The 26,167-nt window shown below is 37.1% G+C and overlaps 1 protein-coding gene across 6 annotated transcripts in view; it reads right to left on the bottom strand.

Moving 5' to 3' along the window:
• Nucleotides 1-26,167, bottom strand: part of LOC107094855 (cyclin-dependent kinase 17-like) — a 54,743-nt gene that overhangs the window by 19,529 nt on the left and 9,047 nt on the right. For 4 of the 6 annotated variants that reach the window (XM_015390720.1, XM_015390723.1, XM_015390722.1 and 1 more), the window contains exons 2-4: nucleotides 21,173-21,333; nucleotides 17,540-17,701; nucleotides 3,169-3,302 (exon numbers count right to left, since the gene is read on the bottom strand). In XM_015390720.1, the coding sequence (XP_015246206.1) occupies nucleotides 3,169-3,302; nucleotides 17,540-17,701; nucleotides 21,173-21,302 (426 nt within the window). In that variant the 5' untranslated portion in view covers nucleotides 21,303-21,333. Of the gene's footprint in view, nucleotides 1-3,168; nucleotides 3,303-7,661; nucleotides 8,772-17,539; nucleotides 17,702-21,172; nucleotides 21,334-26,167 lie in introns of those variants that run through there. The other 2 variants (XM_015390725.1, XM_015390724.1) reach the window with 2 other exon arrangements.

Raw genomic sequence — 26,167 nt, 5'->3', positions numbered from 1 at the left:
GACGTTTAAGTGCGCCTTATAGTCGTGAAAATACGGTACTTCAACTGTGAGGTCATTATCTGGAGTCTCCTTACTGCTAGTTTTTAGGTTTTAGACACAGGTTTCTTGTTAAAAGATCCAATTTTTTTTCATTGCATTTAATGGTGCAGCAAGCCAAAAAGTCAGATCACTGGATTCAGTTAACACTTATTTGGATTTTTTTTCTTAAAAACAACAGAAACAAACAAAAACAATGGGAAGATAATACAGTTAATACTTGATCAAACAAAAGAAAGTGAAGCAATTGTGAAGAAAATCCCCTTTTATGTTTACAAGTTTATGTTACAACCCTATATCTGATTTTTAGCATCCTTAAAAAGTTAAGTGAATTTATTTTTATTGTTCCTTAAGAAATGTGAAAGAAAAACAATCTAGATTATGTGGAATCTTCCAAACTGTTAGAATCAGGTAAGGGAAATTTGAAGGATTTTGATCCGACATCTTAGTGCAGTTTTCAATCCACTGTGCTGCTTAATAGAGAGAAATCCCTGCATTTACAGAGCCCAGGAATTTGGTAAACTGGGTCATATTTGATTATTTCAGTTGAAATAATTATAATGTAGAATATGATTGTGAGATCTCTACAGTTAATTTCTCCTTAAATGAGTTTTGACAATTTTTTGTTGATTATAAATCAGATTATTATCACTGCCCTTTTAAACAGTTTTTGAGATCAGTTTACTCTTTAACAGCTGGAACAACTAGTCATTCCCCACAATAATTAGCCTCCAACTGTATATGTTACACATGTAGAACATGTTCAGCAGTGCCAATCATAATTTGTTTCCATGGCAGCAGGGGCCGACTGGCCAAGTCCCAACACCCCCACAGTTAGACCTCTTCATATGAGCATTCCAAACAATCTGCGTACATTTACATAAGAATGTTAACTAGCTTTATGCTACAGAAGTGTTTGTATGTGTTTGAAGGTAAATTAATTTAAAAGCAAAGATTTTAGTGGTGTTACAAGTTTAATCTAAGATAGCATAGTATTTACCAGGCAGAATAACAGCAGACATGGGACCATGATGGATTAGTTAATGCTAAATATTACAAGTAGGAAAATAAACAAAAACTGTGGTTGGTACATTTTTTGAATTTCAAAAAGGATTTGCATTAATATACTGGAATAGAAAAAAAAACCAATTAAAAAAAAAAGCCTTCATTCATGTTCCCCTGTTCAGGGGGTAACAATGGTCACAAGTTCACAGACGCACTGAGACTCATATCCTTTCATTCACTATTACAGATTTATTAAACGCCCCCCATCCCCACAACACACACAAATTCATACTTACAATGCAGATCAGCTCTGGTAGCTCCCTCATTGTCTTCCTCAAAAGTGCTTTTCAATGCACTCATACACACATGCGCTTTCAACAATGTATATTTCTGTGACCTGATGCGTGACTGCAAACACAGTGAGAGAGAGAGGGAGGGCTGGCACTGTGGTGGTGTGCCATCCACATGCTTAAAAAGAAGGAGGGGAAAGAGAAGCAGAAGAGCAGAGGAATGGACAGATTCCTGAGGGGGAAAAGGCAGATGGGGGGAAGGGGTGACTAAAGGGGGGGTAATAGATATTGAGAGAAACTGCTTTAATCTTTCTTTGCTTTCCCCCTCGACCATCTCCGTCATCCTTCGATCTAGAACCATCTTCGTCCGCCTGTCTTCTTTATAGCGAGAAATATTCCCACATTCATAATTACTCTGTCACCCTGGCAGGCTTTGCACCCACACTATCCCCTCCATCCTCTTCCTGCCGCTCCTCGTGGTAAACAAGCTCTAAATTAGTCCTTTCCACTGCTCACAGCAGTCACAAGCTGCCCATCCAGAGGCATTTCCAGTAATACTGCTGTGCTCAACAGTCTGAGGCTCCTTCAGGAACACCAGACTGACTGAGGCTTAAGGGCTGTGCTACATTAAAAACCAGGTTCTGGACAGAAACCTTAGATGGATGCCGTTAGGACAAGTGCAGTTTTTCTAAATGTAAGAAGGGAGAGATTTTTCCCTGATGGGAATATGCACTGACATTGGATAAAAAAATGGTAAATTATGCTAGTTTCCTTTTAATAATTAAAAGAAACCAATGAATAAGTAATTTTGCCAAAGCCTTTGGCGTCATTGAGACACAGAAGGCGTCTTGAGACGTTGTTCTTTGTGTAGGAGCTGCAACAGTAATAAATACCAACATGAAATTCTTTGAATATCCTTCATTTTATGTGCGATAAAAAAATCAACACGGTACTTTAATAATATGGCTAAAATGGTGTAAAACCTAAGGATAAGAAGGTTTACATTTAATAATACTGGCAATTGCCCCTCAATGAGAGAGTATGGAGTGACTCTGTGTGCATGTGAACAGATCTTGACTAATAAAAAATAAACTAATAAAAAAATAAGAGTAGCATTAGTTGTTCAAATGGAGTGAGTGATTGGTTAACCAAGACTGAAGTTAAATACTGTAGCATGATGATAAACAGATAAAAAGAAATCAACAGCTACAAGAAACTATGCCAGAGCCTTTCCTCCCTCATATCTTTCTCCCTATTATATCTGCTTAACATTAGATAAAACATTTATGTTTTTAACTTTAAATTTTACTACTTGATCTTTTTCTTTTTCCTTTTGTTAGTAGCACCCTGAGAGACTCACTTGTGATTCTCTCTGATTATAAATATTACCATTACTACAGTATAATTTTCTATGACTATTATCATTATTATCTCTGACTCCAAGGCCTTGGATTTCATCTTTTCTTTTAGAGCCACTCTGAAACTGATGGTAGCACACAATTTTCTAATTTACATAAGCTGTTCCAAATTTACATAAGCTGCAATGTTTTGGGGGGTTGTTTTTGGTTTGTTTTTTCAACACAAGCAATCTAGTGCTCCTTATCTAGAATATTTTAAGATCAGAACAGTTTACAGTGATGATAAAAACGAGTTGCAGTTTCCCTCAGCCATTTTTATTAGACCAGCTATTGGTACAGATTTTACTTCCTCAATTGTAACTTTGCAGCTATTTTTGTTGTCACCTTCAAAAATCTACATTTTGATACAATGCAAAAACTAAAAATAAGTAAAATGTCTTAAAATAAGTGTGCTTTCTGTGTCTCCGAGCTTCCTCTACCTCATTAGATATGCGCCGATGGTGATTGTTCCTCATACGGACCCTCACTGGACTCTGAACCTCATCGGATGACGTCCCAGATGCTTGATCACTTTCCCCATCCGAACCCATCTTCACATTTTCATGGACGATTCCTGCAATACACAAACAAATTGAAGAATTATTCTTTGACACAGAAACAGATCCAAAAGGTTCAAAGGTCTGTCTATTGGTATATAAAAACATGCCATTTTCCACCATCATAATGGTGCATATATATAGCGCAAATACAAACCTTGATGAATGTATAGAAAACCTGTTAGAGGCTCCACAAAAGCTTAAGTGGAAGCTCATACTAGAAGATGACGTTAAACATACAACCAGAGATAGAACAGAAGGATTTAGATAAAAAGCCCTTCCAATGTATTAGACTTAACCAGCCAATGTCCACACCCAAATCTTCTAAATTGTTTGTTGAAAGACCCTTAATAAACAATTATAGACACATTTCAACAAAGTTCAACCTCTAATATACATAGCTGGCCGTGACATATATCAAAAGAAATCCAGCTTTAAATAAAGCAACCCGGGTTTATTAAAAATTGACTCAGTAGGGCTGAATATTTCTTTCCTTATACTAAAATAATAAAATCTTTGCTTGGAAATCACATTAAATTCTAAATGAAATACTTTACGGTTGAAACCATAAGTTCCTTGCATATGTATACTTTAACAAGGCTCTGTAGAACACCGTCCTTCTTAGATTTTATTCCCTGTCCACTGGCCGCCAAAGGCAGTTCTCCAAATGATTGATTGTGCCACCAGTAATAGTAAGGGGTGTAAGCCAAGTGTGTATAAAATGCCACTCATAACATACGGAGGTCAGAGATCAATGCAAGTGCATAGAACGGGAGGTTTCCCCATCTCTGCTCTCCACCCCCAACACCTTCATTTGGCCTAGAATCCATCTGATTAATGAGTCATGGTGCAGCTGACAGGACTGCCTCCACCATGTTGGTTTGTTTGTGAGGAGAAACGTGGGGGAAGGGACAAAAGGGTCCCGGCTCTCTGTAAGAGCGCCTTGGTCATGCACAGGCCCGTACGGTATCTTCACTGTGTTTATTCAAAGAAGACAGAACTTATTCAAGGAAAGGAAAACATTTTAAAATAATCTGACATTAACTACTGCTTTTATCCTTGCAACAGCCAGACAGCTGCTAAGATATGACATAGGGACAGAGATTAGGAAGCTAGAAAGAGAATGAACTTGGAGGCAAGAAGCAATAATGAGGAAAGAAAAGTAACTTCCTTGACTTTCTGTGACACCTCAACCATGGGATATAAAAACTCTTGGCTAGAAAAGTAAAGCTATTTGTTTTAGTATGTTAGGCTGTCAGCTGCAGACTGGCTAAAGCTTATTCTAGGTTATTCTTTTGTATCTATTCCTGTAATAAGGTTATAAAAAATACAAGCTGCATACTTTTTCTTAAGAGAACAAAAAGAAATGCAACAAATAAACAAAATCTTTTCATTTAAAGCACCATGAAACTAAACGCAGCAATAAACATTTTACTCTGGTTATTTAGCAAACTAATCTTTACTCATCTTTTCTATTTCAGGTATTTCTACTTCAGAAACGACCCCTCTTTAAAGTTAGACTATCTTCGAATATAGCAACATTTTCTAAATTTTAGAATGAATTAAATAGGAGCAATCACATAAGGGATAATGGAAATGTGTTATCCAATACTCTGATGAAATTAAAAGCAGCCCTTCATACCATTCATATGTTAAAGAGCTGGGGTGATGGATGAGAGGTTGCTCTGCCTCTTTAAATCTGTCCAAGCCATCAAATTTCCGTGTTCTGTTCATTACAGATGTTCTCATGGGCATCAACTTGTTTCTAGCATAAAAGTAAACCAAAGTTTTAAAAATTGTTTCCAAACGCAAACATTTTTTTCTTCCCCCAGTGTTGCAGTCCTGCAGTAAAAACTGAAACAAACTTGCCTGCTGTACCATCAAACCCATAGTACCATATTCCATTGTGCCCTTGGTAAAATAGGAAGGAATAACATCAAATATGCCTGTTTATATGTCTGACAGGATCATTTTTTTTCTGCATGATAGATTGTCCCAGAAATTATCTCAATAAACAATATAAATGTCATTTGGTCTGAATCTAAAATGCTCCCACACTGCAGCTGTCGCATTCAGCTTTGAAACCAATAACATCTTTGAATCTTTCAAACCTCCACAAGCATTTCTCTGGCTTGATACTCTTTCAGTCACAAGTTTTTCATGCTACACTCGTTACCCTAAGGAAAAGACAAGGGGAGGGGGATTCAAGTCTGATCTACTGGAATGAAATATTTTGTCATCTGGGCTCTTTACTAGAGAGAGACGCAAGGAAAGTAGAAAAGCATCCAAATATTCATTATTGAGCCTATTTAAATTGATCATACAATTAATATTTTAATCAGGATATTGTTTATATATTTTTTGGTGACAGGTAATCAGTAGGCCTTAAATATATCACTTATTTGAAAAGAAATGGTCAGTAAGGTTGGGCTGCCTGACTGATGAAGTATAAAAACTGGCCAATTAGTAAAGATCAACTTTTTAGGCCATTAAAATATAATAATCATAGGAAAATGAGAAAGAAAAAAAATCATACTGTAATCAACTTATTTAGTTGATTTGGATCTAAAACACTTCTAATGATACTACTTCCATTCATTGGTTTATATCTTCCTCCACTTTGTGGACTGGTAAAAAAAATGCAAAGTTAACTGCTACAGTTTTGCGTTGAAAGGAGATTCCAAAGCAAGAATGACTAAAAATACGCACTCATCATACTTAATCATGCTTAAAATTATTTCTGCTATAGCCAACTTCATACAGCTTTAAATATAGTTAATAAAACAAAAACATGTGTTATGTTGTAGTTATCTACCAGCAGTAGTAATAGTAGCAGTCTTGTTTTACATAAAAATAAAAGTAAGTTAATTTGCACATTTTTATTGAAAGTCTTTGAGACTGTTTTTTCTCAAGACTCTTGAAAGGTCGGTCTTATAAAGTTCAATCTCTAATACAACAAAAACTTTCTAAATGTTGGAAAAAAAAAAATAGTAGAGACCTAATTATACAAGTAAAAACACGTACTTTACTGGCATCAGATGAATTTTATCTGATCCAATAAACTAATTTTAGTTTTAGCTGAACAATGTTATAGCATTAAAAGGTTAATAAGTTGACCAAATAAGCATGTGATGATTTATAGTATATTAGCCAATATGCAGATTAATGTTTGTGCAAAAGCATAATTATTGTTGACACTTCTGTTGTAAGAATACAGGTTAGGTTCTGTGAAGAGCCGATTGTCACATAATAAAGAATTAACTTTCACAATCCAGATGGTGAAATCTTATACCTGAGGTAACAGAGTTACCAGAGTGACAGGAAACTGATCCTGCATAGCTACAAATGAACACAAGCGGACACAACTTCACAAGGCTGTGACAGCTGAGTATCCAGGTACTACAGTATCACAAAGAGAGACTTTTTTTTTTACTTGAAAGGCCCTGATCCTGCTTGGTTGCATAAACAGTTAAGCAGATGAGGGTAAATAAGATCAACATTTCGTAGGAGGAATTTTCCATCAAAATGCAAAACAACCCAACAATCAGCATAGGTCGTTTTAGATTCTTTACAAAGCACACTTGTCCTCCTCTAACTCTTCTAGTCCCATGAAAACAACATCCTAACATCTTTTGCAGCCTCTTCTGTTCCAGTTCCTCAGAAGACAAAGAGCAGACAGTAAATGTCACAAGTTACCGCTGCGTCCCTGCATGGAGCAGGGTTGGCCTAGTTAGAGTTGCTGACTCCCTGCTAGAAGACTTGAAGCCGGCTGCTTTTAGGGCTACCTCAGAGATGTCACCAAGGGTTTAAGGAAGCTGGAATCATAACCAGCAGACAAAAAGAGAATATGTGAAGACAAGCCTCAAACTTTGAATTAAATCTAAGATTTACTAACACCAATATAAATGTTTGATCTTCTTTGATGCGCCCCACTGAAACAGATCTGTTTTTCTCTGTGTCGACAAGAAAAACTTAAATTTCAAAGGAAAAGTGCTTCTTATTTAAGGAATTAAGGGTACTAGTGACTACAATGTTAATCTGTAAACCATTTCTTCTGTAATCCATATTGCAAATGAATCAAACAGCAATAACATTGAGAAACCAACTGCCTTTATTACATTCTTTGAAACTTAATTGTTTTATTTTCAATTTTATTTCCCCAGCAGTAAAACTAGCACAACGTTTGCCAGTGTTGGTACGGCTAGAAGTAATCTACTCATTTGGCTGGCAGAAAGGCAATCATTTACTTATACGTCACAACCAACATTTGCCTGTATTTCAGAGATTTACACAGCTTAACTACAATCTAAGATATATTGTCTGGGACTGAGTGAAATGAAGTCTCGGATGCAGATGAACTTCTGGGTGAAACTTACCGATCCGATTTCCCGGTGGCCGGCATGCATCCAACATTCGTAGCATACGGAAAGGTGACAGCTTCAGTGGGCCTTCTCTCTCCCCCATTCTCATCCCCTCTCCCATTTTAGACTCTCCCGTCTTAGGGTCTCCCCCCCTTGGATCAGGTCCAAAGCACCCTTGAGGATTATCTGACATTTCCGTTTTTGAAGACTCACACCTCTAACATTCGGAAATATCTATAAATGTTCAGAAATTAATTTAGCAGGAAATCTAAATGCAGGTATTCTCAAAAAACTGAGGTCATTTGTAAGAGTTTTCCAGTCCATATATCCAGGTAGAAGCCTTGTTTAAAAGCCTGTAGGTGATTAAAGGTCCAAGTTTTCCCATCTGACAAAAACTGAATCCAGAGTATCAGCACAGCAGCTCCAAACAGAGGTGAACGGGTCTACAATTGTTAGGCTGGTGCAGGCACACCAATCACAGCAACAACTCCCTCAGCTGCAACTCCACTTCAGCTCTCTCTCTCTTTCAGGGTATTTTACTGTAGATTCACACTTGCTTCATCTCTCTTCCTTTCCGTCTTCTTTCTCTCTGCAGTCTCACTGCTCCTGCTGACTAAGGAAGGTCAAACAGTGTACAGGTAGGCAAAATGCTGCAGATATTGCCTAATGCACGAGAACTCTCAGAATAACAGTTCTTCTGTCTTCATTTGACACAAGCACGTACACACATCCGTCACAAGATTCATAACATAGTTGTCCAGCTCCTCCCAGGGAAGAAAGCAGTTTTAACAGTCACATACTCTACTATCTGACCTCATCGACTAACAAATCCTCTCTTCTACTATAATTCTAGAGCTTCTCTTCCCCTCTACCTTGTTACTGGTTTCCCGTGCAGTCCGGATTCCTCTTTACCAAATGTGTGTCTCCCATTTTTTCAGACGTTTTCCCTCTTGTCCTCTGCGGTCCAGTTGTTTTTCGCACACCACTCTATCCAGGCTGTTATGCTGCCTTCTCCCTTCCACTTCCCACTCTCGATCACTCCCTTCTAGCTTGTGGCACTCCTATCAGTGCTTCAGTCGTCTCGATACCTCCCTTCACCTTGCCATTACTCCCCTCCCTCTCATGTGACAGCAGTCGGTTTCTCTCCGCCTCTTCTTGTTACCATCTCTCTCTCTCTCTCGCAATCAGATCAGGAGATGCGATTAAAGATCGGAGCTGTGCTTCAAGGCATGAGCTGATGACAACATATTCTGCAGGATCAGCCTCTTTTCGACCTCGTTCCGTTTCCTTTCCTCACTGTTCAGTGGCTCTCTGCTCTGTGGTTCCATCCTATCATTCTCTAAGGAGAAATGTCAGCCCTGAGGCTGTTGGATAGATGCCTCTGGCTTCCTATCTGTTCCTCCACATTTTCTCTCTGACCTTCCTCATGGGCATTACACAGCTCAGTGTTGGGGCACAGCCTACCACAGATCATCTGCTTACACATCATACCTAAACATACACAAAATGTTTTCACCTTACAAAGATAAATCACATCAATTTGTGACTTAGCTGACAGACAACAGATATCTAGAGCCGAACTATAGAAACATGTAATTGAAATATTATTGCTTAAGACCAGACCCACCTTGGCAACTAAATTTACATCAAGGGATGTCAAGGGCAGAGAGTTAAAATCTAAACCTATTTCTATGTGTAAACCTTACAAAACATCATGTATAAGCTGTGCATATTTTATTTTATTTTTTCAATTCTTTACATTTTTTTAAATAAACTTTTGAGCTAAATAAGCAAGAAATAACAGTTTAGGACTTATTTTTTTTTCTTTCTGCCTCCGATTACCTCTAAAAGGTGTTGGAATATGCAACCAGCTAATTTATATAGACTTGTATATTCTCCAGAATAAAGAATATACATGCTATGGCTTTTGATGATTTTAGAAAACTGACCTACATGGCAGAAGCATCAACAGGAGCAATGCATGCATGTATCATAAATGTTTTACTGATTATAAAACTCCAACAAATAAAGCTATAAACCTTTAAACAGTCATTCCTACATGAAGGCTTGACCTTCACTATTTCTATACTTTGAGTGCTTTGAAATAGATGCCGGACAGACTCTTCGATTAACCACAATTTTCCACAACTTTCTAGGTTCCAAACAACCAATATCTCTGGTGCAACAAAGTAAAGGCAGAAAAAATGCTTCCTAATGCTCCCTAACTTTTAACTCTCTAATTAGGAATGGCACATTTAATTAAACTGATTAAATTCTACTAATCTAAAATTGCCTTATTGAAAAATGACTATACCTCAATAAAACAAACTGTTAGATAATGCAGAAGTGTTTGATAAAACATTGTTTTGAAGGAAGTCTTATTTTCCGGTGTGTATATTTGCAGGGTATTGGGGTAACTGATAATTCAGCAGATGTTAATAACTTCTCTGTTTTGGGAGAAGACACCCAAAGGACTGCTTCACACCAGTGAAAAGGATCTTCCTAAACTTTGCAGCTGTGTAACGGAGTCTTAGAAAGGCAGACATTAAAGGCAGGTGTGATCTGCCCCTTTTGGTGCAGAGAGCTCCTATAATAATAAGTGTTGATGACTAAATCCTCATGGGTGCCAGGTAACTAGGGGTAAGCTCCTCTTCTTTACAATGTTATGCAGATGTCTCTGTAGCCTCTCCTTGGATGATATCTCCTTAGTAAAACAGAGGATAAGACCTTAAAGAACTATCCAGACAAAGGGAGACGTCTTAGAAGGATACTGCATCCTAATGTCAACAAAATAAAGTCATAAAAGTCCATCTTTCCACAAGCTGCTGGGAAATAAAGCCGCACATCCTCCTTCAGGTTGGCTTTCAAGCTGTCTTGTTAACTTAAACTAAGAAAACATGTTCATGCAGAGGCTCACACACCCTACTTGTCAATAACAGCCCTAATATTATCCATGCACAGCTATACTTTGTTTGTTTATTGTAAACATATGGGCAGATACCAAGTATTATTAATAATATCTTATTATGTACAGTTGTGAGGGCTAACTTAAAGTATTTGTTTAAAAATGTAAGTATTTTGGTGTAAACTTTGTCTAAAATCTATAACCTGCAATGTTTCATCAGTAATACGCCTCAATTCTAGTCCTGGTCACTTGCAGTGCACTGCAAAGCAAATGATGGTTTCTAAAGATGAACCCTTTAGCCTCAGGCTTTATAAAACATCAAGGACAAAAAGCTCGCCACTCAGCTCTTCAGCCACCACTGTTTCCCAAGTTGCTTTATGCTCATAGACAATGTTGGACTTGAAAGAATTTCCCCTTGAGTTGCAGCCATTCTACACAGTTTCTCCCTCTCATACATGCATCTTTCCTCATTTCTAACTGCTAACCTCTTTAAAACATTTCTACATTCAGCTTTTCTAACATAAAACAGGTTTTTCCACATTTTCATTCTATAAATACTATAAAATACAGCCCATCTCTAGACTAATCTGAGAAAGAAAATCAAAGTGCATTTACTATCCCTGAGGAGTATGCATAAAAGAGAACCATAGACATAAGCCATGGAGGGGGGTGGGAGATTTTTAGACTCCAGTAATTGCCTCTAAACCTCTTATCTGCATCTAAGGAATCTTATTATTCAATTACTAAGACTAGAGTGCCTCCTGTAAGAGTCTAGCTCTGTTTACGCTGATCCCCAACATCCTAAACCCCCCAAAGATCACACTTTGCACATTCGGCTTTGGAAATTACCAGCACTCATTAGCTACTTCCTTACTTAAGCCTGGAGCATGCTTAACAGTACCAACCACAAAAAGGAGTCCAACGCATTGTTCTTATCAAATCCAATCCAAGAATTTATAAGGGGAGAGCAGGGAAGCCAGAGTATGAGGGAGAGGCCTCCAGCTCTGATGTTCTATCAATGCTTTGCATTACATCAGTGTTACTAAGGTCTAATAAGGAGCAAAATGCAGGGAAAAAAAATATTCTTTGCATTTAATATTTCAATTTAGTGTTTCATGAACAGAGAGAGGAGAGGAAAGAGGAGACATCTGCGATATAATCAGAAATAGCAGCTTGTGACGGGTTTGAAGACGAGTCGGCAGCTTTCGGCAGAGTTGTTCTCTCTGTGAAACAGACAGGATGGCCGACTAATCCTCCACAGTGTAACTACAGATTTTCACACAAACACAAAGGCAGAGAGGCTGATGAAAACAGCATCGTTCCTCACTGTATATGTGGGCGTTTCCCCATTTAGCAACAGATTAATACAAACCTGTCAGTTGGGCACATCCATGTAAAGAGCAAACTGTGTTTATTACCAGGAGGTTTGGGTTTTCAGCAGACCTACTGCACATAGTCATAGGAGACGCACACGTTTACGAGCAACTGACCATTTTAAAATGAAATAAATACTGTAAGAAGACATGCAAAATAATCATCTGATGGTTTGATCCATTTCCAAACATACTGTGGAAGTAAACTTTTACAATGTGTGGATAGTTTGAGCCTGCTTATCTTTACAACTTTGCTTCAGTCCAATAAACTGATAGGCCATATTGAAATTTGACTCTGACTGCAGGATGTCCGCATCATGTCCTAATCATCACTAAACTCGGAGTTAAGATTTTCTATTCTTTATTTTTTAAAATACATTTAAAAAAATTACACTCAATATTATGGATAAGAATTTCCACTCATATCTCCGTTCTTCAAACAACACCGTGCTAAAATAGTTCAAGTTTTTACAACCCAAGCTGGGCCACTTACTTTTCATTTAGAGATCTACATTTCTTAGGGCACATTTCTAAACCATTGCATAATCAAACTGCTTTTTTAAACCATACTGTCTTGACATCTAACAAAGGGTTTCTAAAAATTTTTTAAATTAAATATGGCAATATTCTCAGACCAACATGGAATCTAAAAAAATCAAGTAATCAGGAGACGGACGAATGGATCTTTTGTATAGAATCAGTAAAGAAAGCATGCTGTTTAGACTTTGAAATACTGATTGGAGGCAATAGGACAAGGATGTGGTACATCTTTGTCTATACTGTTTGGATATATTTATTCTAAATCTTTTCTTTTTTCAAATGCAGCATAGGGGGCATGTTAACAGTAAACAAGCTATCTAAGGCCTGTGGAGTCTGAGATGTGGCTGACTGTTTTGGGGAGATAACTGGGCTTCAAACAGCCTGACCTCAGAGTGAACCTGCTGAAACAAACACTTTTGGGAAGATTAGCAGCCGTTCATAGTCTTCTCTTCTAGTCAGAGATTGTTTTCCTTGTAAAACGATGGACTAAGCATCAGTCTTATAAAATTCCCTTTTTAGATACATCATTACTGTCTTTAGGATCACTGCTGCTGTCTTCACTTCTTTGCATAAAGTTAACACACCTCCAAAGCACCAGACCTACAAACTGCCAAAACTTCTGCTTCAACACAGATAATCAGATTTCTACACACTCATTAAATCATGTGATTAACACCACCTGGCTGCAACCAATCCTCTCAATTCATATAAATGCAAGACATGAAAAGCATCAGACTTTATTTTAACCATGTTCTGACATGTACAGGACAGAAATGAAAGTGATTCTGCTCTCCATTTACCTTAACTCAAACAGATATAAAGATAATGCTTCTAAAATTAGAATTGTGAAAGTAAGAGACACAGGATGGGTTAACTATTTCCTTAATGCAGCAGGAAAAAGAGATTGCATCATGGTGCTCAATTAAAGGATGCAACGTGCTCTGACTGTCGAATGGTGCACAATGAGTCAGCAAGACCAACCAGTGGGCAACACACACCCACAGAGAGTACCCCATAACATCTCAAACTACACCTTATCAAGATTTTAATAATATAGTAGCATCTATTCTAGGGTCTGAGTCACGCTCTGGGCCTTCTGGGGATCTTTTGAGCTCAGAAACAGATGTGGAGTTCAAAGTCACTCAACCAAACCAACAATCTCCGGGTTCTGGTTTATACTTGCATTTCTGCACGAGGGCTAGACTAACCATTAGTTTGCCATCCAGAGCACACAGACCTAAATCATCCTTCATGAAAGATGTCTTGATCGACTAACATTAAAATTATTTTACTCTGTCATTTTACAACCATAAACTTCAATGCATCTAATTGGAATCTTAATAAGACAGAACACCAAAAAGTGAAGCAAACTGCTATATTTGGAAAGTTTTAAAAAATAAATATGCAGCTTGCATCTGTCTGTCTGAATAAATACTCTGACATCATCCCTTGCTAAATCTGCACGTCTTTAGAGTTATCTCTCTGAAAACTTTAATCCAAAGACATTTTTTTTCTTTTTAATTCTGCAGGTGCCTTGCCATTTTTTAAAATAAATCTATCCAATTGGATGGAGAGAGTTTGAAGGTGTAATTTTTAAAAACCTTATAACAGATTCTCTATTAGATAAGGTCTTCACACTGACGGAGTCATTCTAACATGAATGTGCTTTGATATAAACGCTCCATCGTACCTCTGTGTGTTCAGTTGTTTTCCTGCTGAAAGGCAAACCTCCACCCAAATCAGATCTTTCCTCTAACGATCAACCTGTGTTTAGATTCATTGATCTGCAGTGGAGCTAGAACTAATGATTATCCTGGCAATTGGTTTATTTTTTTGTTTTTTTTTTAGTTAATCGATTATCACATAGCAAAAGGTTCCTTAAAATCGATTTTTTTTTAAAGAAATTAAGCAAGCTAAACTGAAACAAAAATTTTATTTATCTTAAATGCGAAATGTTTATATATTTTTAATACAATTTTGGCATAATTACTCCTCTAAATGCATTACTCTGACAGCTAAAGGCATGTTTTACAGTCTCTATACTCCTGTTAATGATTAATCGATTACTAAATTGGCTGACGATTATTTCAATTTCAATCTATTATAACGATTAATGCCAAATCCAATTGTTTCAGTTCTAATCTGCAGTTAGTTGTTTGCAAAAAAAAAAAAAAAAAAGTAATATCCAGGCAGAATAAAACTTTTTTGTTTTATCTGACCTGAGAACTACCTTCAACATGTTTGCTGCGTTTTCACACGACATTAAACATTAAGGGGAGTTATTTCTGCTTCAGAAGAAGCAGATTTTAAGACATAACTCTGTTGTCCAACCCACAGATTATCTCGCCTAAACTGAAGATATTTGCTAAGGGATGCTTCAGTCAGTGAGTTAAGTTGGTAAGTTTACAGTTTTGCTACATTTCCTTTTTCAGAGGACCGACTCAACTCTGCTCTGAGGCATTTAAAGCTTAGGATACTTTTTTTTTTCCTTCATCCCTGGAGTATTTGGTGTGTTTTTCAGCCCTTGTAGTGATGTTTGTCCACAGGGAAACTAACTGTAAAAGCTGCCACTCCTTTCAGGACCATATTTAAGAGAACTATTTAAAAAAAACAGTAATATATTCAACTTCACATCATGCACTACTTTATATTTATCTCCCCCATAAAATCCCAACAAGCATAACAGATGGGTTACATTTAAAATCTTCTGCAATTATTTTTTACACCAATTTTTAAAAGTTATTTTCAACTTGTTTTTATCATTTTGGTATATTGATTCAAGCTAAATAAATTCTAAAGAGAAACAGGATTCTAACATCTACCTGTGTCCCAATACTCTACACATGGATCCTTGAAGCTTTATCCAAATATACCTGCTTTTATTCTTTATTCTAAGCTCTTAATTATCTCCCAAGGAGTAGATGCAGCTGTAAGTGTTGGGGTCTATCTGCAGATCATGCAGGGGAGAAACAGCACAATAGGATTTTTAATGTACCCAATGATGACCACTTCCCTACAGATCAGCAGGGAGTGAGCTCATCTCTATAATTATCCTTCTATTTCTATTCATCATTTACTTTTACTACTGCACCCTGCCCTATTGCTCCTTACATTAGCCATAAAAACAAACTGAAAATTAGATCACTGGGATCCATTAAACCAGATGCGACATTACACAATGCAGAAACAAGGAATGCAGACAGCAGTTGCTTTAGTGCTGGCATGTATGTGTATGTTTGTGCATGTTACATTATGTCTATTACCGATCCATATCCAAGATCATATCTGTAGGATAGTCTGTGTCATAAGCACATGGATTCCCATCCACAGGTGGCTGTAATGTCCAAATACTCAAAATTAAAAACATGGATCAGCAATAGCAATAAAAGCACTGACAGGTGAGGAAACTAGAAATGTTTTTTCTTATTCTATGTTTTGCTGGGTTTCCATGGAATCACATTAAGGCAGGAAAACACTGTCAAAATGTAAGAAATTCATTTTAAATATTACCACACAAAGCTATAAAACAACTAAGAAAAAAGTGGTAACTGACAAAATGGTAGGCCTCTTTTAAAAAAAGAAAGTCACCACACAAATTTGTTTTTGCTTTGCAACCAGTGCTGTAGTAAAGAATAATTAACAGTACAGAAGGTGATAAAGTCCAAACATACACTTAATCAGGTCTCTGAATATTATTTCAATTTTTTTAGTTTTTTAAAGCAGAGGTTTAACAAGTCATGGCCATAAACCCAAGGCAGCATCACTTAAAGGTATAGTGGAGGATTTTCTTCTTTCGGGGTGGATCATCAAAATAAGTGGTCCTCCTAATTGTCAATCAATTTGATGATATGTTTACGTAAGGCCGTCCTACGTGCTCGTCCCGTTAGCTGTCTTTTTCAGTGCATGCTTTCAGGCGTGCATTTCTGGTGAGCAATGATTTCTCACAGTCATTGAAGCTCACCTTTCTCTCAGTGGTTCTTTGAAAATAGCCAAGTGTCAAAAGAGGAAAAAGTCTCCACCGAGTGTACGATAAAAAGAGAAAGGCCTCAGAAGAGGGAAACAAGACCAGAGTATTTTTGGGAAATTCTTTCAGGCAATGGTGTACACTGAAAGCATGAGTCGGGCTTCCCACTGATGCTTCGGTTGCAAAGTTTCTACTCGACATGCAAACTTTGGCATCCTATTGGATAAATCCATTTCCCATCACTGCCGGTAAAAGTTATCTACCTCTATATTGTAACTTTCCAGGGAAGATAAGTATTAATATATAGGCATTTCCTCACAGGAGCAGGTACAGGGTAGGGCATGTGCATTTTTTTTTAAATGCCTAGAGGGCAGGTCTTGTCAAAAATTGGCGAAATCTTCCACTATACCCTTAACCTGAAACCGTTACCTCATTGAAAACCCTGAGAAGTATGTAAATGAAACAAAGCTACAACTAATAATTGATTTAATTAAAGCTAAACTTGGTCCAACCAAAGGTAAATATGCAATTTCCACAGCATAAATAAATCATACTTCATTCAAAGATTTCCTTGACTTAGGGAATGTTTACTAATACTTAAAGGATAGATAAATAATGCTTCCCAGGCAGCACATACATATTTGTTAAATGGTTGCTCTAGCTTAAAAAGCCATACAAATTAATCAAGGCCTACGTAAAAACAACTTACACTCACATTAACCAGTTTTTTATGGAATTATTCAGGCAAAGCCAGACCTGAATGATGTCAACTCTCTTAGATAAAGAAAACAGTTAGAGTCATGTACTGCTTTGCTCCTTCAAGTCCTTGCAGTAATTGATGGAAGCATAAATTCTCAAAGTGCAGCCTTTCTCCACACCTGGGTAATGCAACAGGACAATCATCCAAAGTAAACTAAAAAGTTTCCATCTGAATGGCGAAAACACAAATGAAAACAAATGTCATGCAATGGTCTAGTCAAAGTCTTGACTTAAATGTTAATTTCCTGTAATATATAAAATTCTTACTTTTGAAAGCTAAACAAACCTGAAGAAGAGAAATATTTCCCTGCTCTGCATAATTTAACATGCGTGTTCATGTGTGTGCGTATACCCAAAGATCCGGTCCTGTGCAGGCTCAGTAAGGCTCTTTCCCTCTCCAGCCCTCCGCCTGGCTCTCTGCGCAAGGCTGTGCGGCCCAGATGACCGGCATATTGACGCAGGAAGGAAGGAGCACTATGAGAGGCGGGAGGGTGCACTGAGCACACCACTGGCACTGAGATGCACGACATACACGGGCAGGCATGGGAAGAAAACCAAAAAAGGAAGGAGAATGGAGAGAAGAAGAAAAAGGAGGACATTTTCAAAAAAGCAGGACAGGTAGAGGACCAGAATACACATGGACAGTTAGAATAAAAAATGTTTGCCAGGAACTGAAAACAGAAAATGGGAGAAAAGAGAGCGAGGAAAATCAGATGATACAAACTAACAATGATACTAAATACAGAGTCAGACAAAAGACACAGAACTCTCAGCAACGGGACAAAATGGAGCAGTGATAGGTAAAAGGCAGCGGACATATACAGTCACTCTGTTAGGAGATGAAGCAGCAGTGGCACATACCAATTTGAATTTGAAATGAAAAAGTATGAGGCATGCAATGTGGAACACGTGTTGAGTCACCAGAGGAGCGGTCAGATGACATGCAGACAGAAAAGCAACAAAAACAGAAGAAAGCGTGCAAGAAAGGCAGAGCATGACAGCTGCAAAAGCTGCTGAATGACTATTCGCCCTCAGAAAGCAGAACCCCTAAACCTACACTCGAGGTTCAGCTTGCAATAAAAGCATCATCCGAAGGTATGTTTATCAACTTAACACTTATATTTTTAGAGAATGTGAAAACCCAAAGGAAATTGCTCCCATCTTCTGCATAAAATTGAAAAAATATAATTTTGTTCTTTAATAAATTCTCTCCCACCCTCCATGGTGATCATCCCAAAATGTTTACCATCCATTTAACGAAGAAGTAGAGATCAAAATGTGTGGGAGTTTGAGCACATGTGGGTAGGAAAGTGACACAGCGCAGCAAAAGGCCATAAGAAGATGGGGATGTAGAAGTAGTTGTTAAAATTTAATGCCGCTTCTTTTCTCATCCTGTACATTACTTACTCCAGCCTCTCTACACCCACTGGCTGTGCTCTCTGGAAATGCAACGACACAACTAAAGAGAGGCATGTAAAAATGTTAAGATGGATGTAAGAACATAGGAATGGCAGTGACCAAAAAATAATCAGTATATTATTGAAAATCAGTATATTGGTTCATGTGTATAAATCAAAAATCAGAGAAGCATAATGCAGCTACCGCTTAGCTGAACAAAGCCTCAGTGTGAAGTTTCCCATTTCTACAGAGCAGGAACTGTAATCCTTAAAAACGTCCAGCAGATGGCATTCAGACTTTCCAGCATGCACTGCTTTCCTTCACATTAGCAGACAAACTGTTTTTTTTTTTATGTTTGACAAGACCTTTTTGTGAGAGGAACAATGAAGTGAGTTGTGATGAAGATGAGGGTGGTGAAGAATAGAGAAGTTGCAGCGGATTAACATTGTTTTATAAGGTTATTTGCAGGTGTGCACCTCCAACTTTATGACTAGTAAATTCATGCTACAGGTTTGCATCCACACCCTGACACTGTATGCACATTCAACTAAGCAAATACTTTATTTCTGTGAGAAAAGAGTAAAAAAATAAAGTACAATATCTAGAATATCTTCTTCTGTATGTGTTGTGTTTAAAGATGTTTAGATTTAGAAAAATAAAGTAACTTGTGATCTAATGGCAAAAATGTAGTATTTAGTTTTCTGTAAGGCACCATCCACAGGAACCCTGGTAAAGATACAATATTTAGTTAAAAGAAAGTTGAAATCTTGATATGCTAATTCTACAACAGTTAACTTATCTTATACTTTGCTGCAGTTCTTCAGTAGTAATCTTTGGGGACCTTTTTAACTCCTTTTACAAGCTCCTGACTGCATGCAGTGAAAAGAAAAACTCATCCAAAACTCAACCAACCTTGCATACCAGCATTTCATAGGTTTTATTATTTGATAAATTCCTCTTTATATTAGCAAGATGAGAGCTAGCCATTTTATCTAGGCCTTTTCAGACCATTGTATATTTATATATTTTGCATTACCTGAATCTGTCTTTAGATTCAGGTAAGTCTGTCCCCACTGAATACTGTTGATAAATATTCAGTGTTGAATATTGCTTAAGTCTAAAGATTTCTGCACATCTTTAACAGGGATGCAGTAAATGTGGCAGATGCTGTAACTGAAACCAGGCAAAATAAAACACAAATACAGTCTTAAAGCAAGACACCAAGATCATTTTTGGTTTTGTTTGATATTACACAAACATTTTTTTCTGCAAGAAACAGCAGCATGCAAACGTCTAAACATAAATTTCAACATAAAACATTTCAGTCTTTTAAGGAATTGGGCTTTTTTCATATAATAATTTCCATGTTTAACTGTATGAATTAAACAACACTTTTTTTTTCTTTTAGGTAGCATAATGCTAGAGAATTGCTCCAGATTCTCTGGCTGTAGTACTGCTCCACAGGCAGCGACTTCTAGAAATTCTATCTGCTTAGTTCTTCCACTACATCACAGATTGCAATAAATAGATTTAAACGCTATAAATATTCAAATGATATATATCTATAGATTTCTTTTTAAATATTTCATTTTGAAAGGTCTATCTCCCTTTATTTTATTCAAAAATAGTTTGGAAAAGTATTGAACTTTTTCTAATTCCCTAAAACAGAGATAGACAACAACAACAAAAATAGTTTATTATTATCTTATCAATATTCCTCTTTACTTTTATCTCTTTACTTCTCAGTTAAAGATGTTTTTTTTCATTAAGACCATCAATTTCTCAGAACCTTTTTATTCTGGCCAAGAAGCTATTTATAAACTTGCTATCTCTAGTCCTTGCTTTAAAGACACATAGTCATGGTAAATAGCATTTTTAGATTTATACACCAGTAGTTCACCCTTGAGGGGCACTTTTCTTATTGTTTGCTTTTATGCTTTGTTTTTGCTCAGTTTGTTGGCAAATAAAGCCATTTTTATGCATATTTACAATGCAGCTGCATATTGCCAGTATCTAGCTTTCTGGATGTTAGCTCCATGTCTGCATATCGTGTCCGGTGTTGGAATTTTACTCAGAATATAGCTTATAGCCTTACTTCATCATGATCAAAAGGATTTTGGTGTTTTTTTTTTCTTTGTAGACATAATATGACTGTAACCTTTTAAGGTCTGATTTTAAGCAGCAATTTAAATGTATAGAAGAAGCTTGAAGTAAGACACTTATATTTTAGAACAGTCCCAAGCAAATAATAAGTTATTTTTATTTTAGTTGGTTTGGTTTTAGTTATTTTCATTGCCCGATACCATCCATGCAAGTTGCACAAACTGGCCATAACTCCTTTTGGCTGCAAACAAGCTGAAATATTAGTCTAATGAGAGTTAAAATCACTCTGCATGTGCAAACTTTGGAATAATACTTCTCCTGTCTTGTCTGTGTATATTCGGTTTCAGTAAAAAAAGCATTTGACGTCATTGCACTACCTAATACAGGCATATAGATATAATGTTTATAATGTAGAATTTAAATATCTAATAAGACTTTCATTGTTGCCAGTCGGGGGAGTGATGTAAGAAAGTGTATGTCTCACCGTTGTCCCTGGCTGTGGGTGGCTCATCCAGAGCCATCTGCTCTGCCAGTTCAGACAGGGAGTCATCAACAGGCCGAGCGCTTCGTAGAGACATGGACAGCCTCCGCTTGATAATCTTCATCCTGTCCATCTTCTCAGCTCCACCACCAGGGCCCAATGGCCTAAGAAGGAAGGAAAAAAACATTACATAAACATCAGGATTATCTAAAAAAAAAACATAAGCATGAACATTGCTCTGATTACAGCCATCAGCAGTCAGAATCTTGCCACCTTGCTATTTTTTTTTTTTTTACTGTACAGTGAAACTGCTGCACTGGAGCCCCACTACGCATTTTCTAAAGTTCTTTGGTCTCCTGATGATTGTGTTTGCTCACGCAGCGTGAGTTCTCATTGTTATGTATCCCAAGTGCAAACACTGCAGAATGAAAGACAAAGAATGAGAGACGGACAGACCCAGAGAGGGAGAAAGAACGAGAACAGCACAACAAACAAAAATGTAAAAAATAAAAAAATAACATGTAGATTGCTGACTGTGCATTTCATCTGAGATTTCAGACAACAGCATCCTTCTGAGATGAATGTTGATCGACACACACAGGCATGCTATATTCCTTCAACTGTAAGAAGAACTGTAGCACAAGCTACTGTCTACGATGTTTAAAACTAAAGTTATGAAGCTAATTATACTTCATAGGTGGTTGGCTCTGAGCAAGGATCCAATCAACACCTCAGTTATAAAGTGAACTTTGTCTTATTTATAATACTTAATGATGTAATTATTGCATAGCTGCATTAGGGAAGCATCCGGTTGTTAAAATAAAGGCCGGTGGGCACACTAGCTCTGAGCTAAGCAGTTTTCACACTCACTCTTCTTTACAAATCATCTCAAACTCACATTGATCAATTGTATAATTTTTAAGTCTTATCATAGACGCCTGGACTTTGACTGGACCATTCTACTAGATGTGCTTTGCTCTAAACGGCTTCTTCCTTTATTGAGCACTTAGCCTAGTGTAAGCCAAGTCTTTTTCCAGGTTAAAACACTGAAGCTATGGCTGATTAGGAAACAAATCTCTGCCCACATCACAAAGTCTTTAAACGACAAGTTCTCCTCGGGAAATGCCCGCCATTTTTCTCAACCATTTCTGACCAACTTTTCTGTTAAGGCCAAAGAAAGGCATCCCCATAGCATGATGCAGACCCCACTATGTCTCATGATGGGGATAGTGTCTTAGGGGTCTTGGGCAGTTGTAGTTCTTCCACCACAGGGAAAATGACCTGTTTTTTTTGCAGAGCAACCATCCCCCATTTTTACTTTGTTCCTTAGCCATGCAAAGATGTAATTTGATTTTTAGTAGCTTTTTTTTCTTGCTTCTCTTCCACACAGACCAGGTTCAGGAGCACCAATAATACTAATCAAGTTGGTGGTTTTTAACCTTACAAAACTCTTTCGGATTAATGCCCTCCTTATCTATCCTCTCACTTTGAATAGTCATCTGCATCTTGGCAGCCTTGTAGTTGTGGAACATAGTTTCCATGTTTGAATAGAAAAGGATAAATGAGATGTTAAAGAAAAAAAACTTGAGATATTTCTTTAAAATCTATTTTTTCATGATGCTGGTTTTTAATCAATGTTTTAAAACAGGCCGTTTGGTTTCTGTTGGTATTTCAATGGAAACTCTGAAAAAAATACATCAACATATGTGTTTGTCATGTGAAACCTTAAAGAAATATGAATAGTATTCAACCATTCCAGTCTACTTTCCCTTTCCTGTTTCCCATATTCAATAAAAAAAGCAGAGGTTCTGGGGCTGATAAGCACACACATCGAAACACACACAATTCAATGCCCACTGCCCTTCACTCCAAATCCATCCTTGGAGGCTTTAACAAAAACCATTCATCCTTTCAAGCTCTCAGTCTGTCAGGCCTATTAGAGACGCACAGTGCTTCAAGCGAACTTAAACATCCTCACTGAGGACAACTGGCTTTTCTCTTCCAGAAGATGTGCACACGGAGAGTCGCCATTTGTCTGTGCCAGTTCAAATGAACATGGTTTGGCATTTCTCTCCAAGACACCAAGTTTAAGCATAGAACAAAAGCAGAACTACCCTCCTTTATTTCACATCATCTGTTACTTGAATTATCATGGTGCTAATCTCCCTCCCCCCACTATTTTGCATATTTTCCCAGACTCCATTAAGAAAGAAGCGTCATGCAAACTTGAAGCTATCATCCAGAAATTATCAGGAATAATGAGGCATGTTATGAGAGACAGCTGGTACCCGTGCTTTTTCTATTACCTGGATAATACATAGAAATGTTATCATCAAAACACAGTTTCTCCCATTCCTGCATACACACAAACACCCACAACTGATTTCAGTCTTCATCTTATCTGCACCGATGTAGCATGTAGAGTAATACGAAACCCATCCAAATGTGGGTGACAACATGGAGGAGTACTACAGATTGGAATACTAATTGATCTGTGGGCGAATAAGAGTATAACTGCACAAAGGTTGACATCACTTGTTTATTTATTGCTTCTGAGGGGGAGGCTTTTTTGGAAAGGAGGCTTTCTAGATGTTTCAATGTTCAAAATGTTATATTAGACCTCAGACACAATCATTTTTCACTTTTTTTTTTAAATCAACTTTACTTGGACCTATGAACCACTCAGGCAGAATAGAGGTCTATATAACACAGAAGTTTTTTTTTTTAAACAAAGAAAGCAAAACACATTTTTAAAACTAAAATAAGAATAGATTGTACAACAAAGGAAAAAAAAACATCTCAGGAAAAGAAAGCGATGTGCAGTTATTAAGGACAGCTCACAGACTTCTAAACCTAGTGCTGTATTTACAGATAAACATCTGAGCAAACAACATATTTCAAAATCCCACAAGGCAAGGCAAGGCATGCTTATTTGTAAAGGACATTTCAGTAACAAGACAATTCAAAGTACTGCACATGAACCGAACACAGAAAACGGTACATTTCGCAAAAGCACATTCCAGTGGCATGCTGGAGGCAGATAAAGAATATTTGGAGACCTAACCTGAACTGATGTTTCATTTAACTTTTTAAATTGAAAATTCAAAAGAAAGCTCTAGTCAAACAAGGTATGTTTTTTTAAATTTTAAAAACTTAAAAAAGTTTTAAAAACTGTCCATCTCTCTCTCCTTTAGGTCTTATCCACTCTTTCCTTATTTCCTCTCTTTCCATCTCTGTATCCATTGTAAACGACTTTACTCCCCAAATAATTTTCAATAAAGTTTCATCTACATGCATCAAGGACACAAAAATAAAAAAGAAAAGAAAGTAAGGTTTTTTCCAGACAAGTGATGCTTTTCTTGCCTGAAGTACGGTAAACCTGGCAAAAATATATATGTTGGATAAGATTTTGTATAAATTATGAGCATTCTAAAGTACGCTGAAGCACGCTGGCACACGTCGACATACGTATGTCAAGAAATTTTTAGCATGCTCAAAATTTCTGGACGTATGTCAGCGTATTCTCATACGTGGGGAATAAGTAACAGGTAAGTTATTTGACCGTTGACATACATTAAGTGGAAGTGGAAGTCATAAAATGTGGTATCAAGCTTATCCAAAACCTATGAGTAACTTGTGCATAACTTATCAAGGCATATCAATGTATCTGACATGTGTTTATGCATAGGTTAGGCTGTCTTTGGACATAAGTTCTGGACTTGTCATGAATATGCTATTATACGCCTAAACCTGAAAAAATACATAGAAAGCTAAGCATATGCCAGCATTTTAGGAGATTCTGGGACATTGGGCATACGCTGGCTAAAGCAAGGTGTGACAGAGTCCTTAGTTACAGTTTGATATGGATCCATTTCAACAGGTTTCTGCAATGTCACAGCATTCATTTCAATCAAGAGCTGCAATAATTTTTCATTATACTAGTGTAGAAGAACAGGAGTCAGAAAACTGCATAGATTATTTTTCCAGCACATCCTAAAGATGAGACGTGAACTCTATGACGAACCGATTATGTGTGAAAATAATCCTCCAATAACGATTGCCCAATTTACACATCATCTTCTTGGACTCAGCCTGTGCCATCAGGGAGGTTGAAATTTACTGATAGATTGGTTGTCCCGCTTATTTGGGTATATATTGAATATGCATACATATATACTTTTAGTATATAAAGCTGATGAACCAAGACCTAACAAAGTGCAGCATTTCCAGATCATAGAACTGCCCTAACTGACTTGTACTGAAAGCATTACACAACAAGCCCATTACTTAATGCACTTCTCTTTCTACCCTGATGTGACCCCCAATTTGGAACAGGGTACACCTGGATTCATCACAACCTAAGACCCCTTTCTATTGCTCTATATGTTTATCTTTATGCTCCCTACGAAATTTAAGCCTATTTTGTTATTTTCATATGCCTTACTGATCTTTATGAGGACGCTGAAGGAATGAGATCATCCCAGCATTAGTTAACAATAAATAACTGTATGACAATAAACTTTCATACAGTAAGTCAACTATTAACTTGGTGGTAATTATATTTAGGGAGGGACTGTATACGCAACTTCTGAAGGCAAAGTAGTCGGATTGAATTTTGAAATAAGAAACTTTCTAAGCTGGATTTATGATTTTAGGTGACATGGCTGTGTTTTAAACAGGGAATATGGTGAACCTAATTTCTTGGAACAGTGTTCGTTGAAAGGGGAGGAAAGAAAGGCACTTATTTCATAAAACAGCTAATTGCAATGAATTTATGTGCAATTAATGTGTGCAATGCTCACTGAGACATTTTAAGAAAGAAAAATCCTCAAAAATTAGAATGCTAAAATTAAATGTTTCCCCTTTTGTCGCTCAGTTATTTGAATTTGGCGTCACTTTTGTCAAAATGAGAGGCAAACAAGGCTAAAAGAATATTTTATGTTGTCGTTTTATCCTTTACTTTTGGTTTTTATGTGAAATTTTTGCAATAAAGAAAAG

This window comes from Cyprinodon variegatus, unplaced genomic scaffold (genome assembly GCF_000732505.1).
Source record: "Cyprinodon variegatus isolate N-32 unplaced genomic scaffold, C_variegatus-1.0 Scaffold509, whole genome shotgun sequence".
NCBI lineage: Eukaryota > Metazoa > Chordata > Actinopteri > Cyprinodontiformes > Cyprinodontidae > Cyprinodon > Cyprinodon variegatus.
The sequence above is the reverse complement of the archived record's forward strand: the minus strand, read 5'-3'. Positions and strand labels throughout refer to the sequence as shown.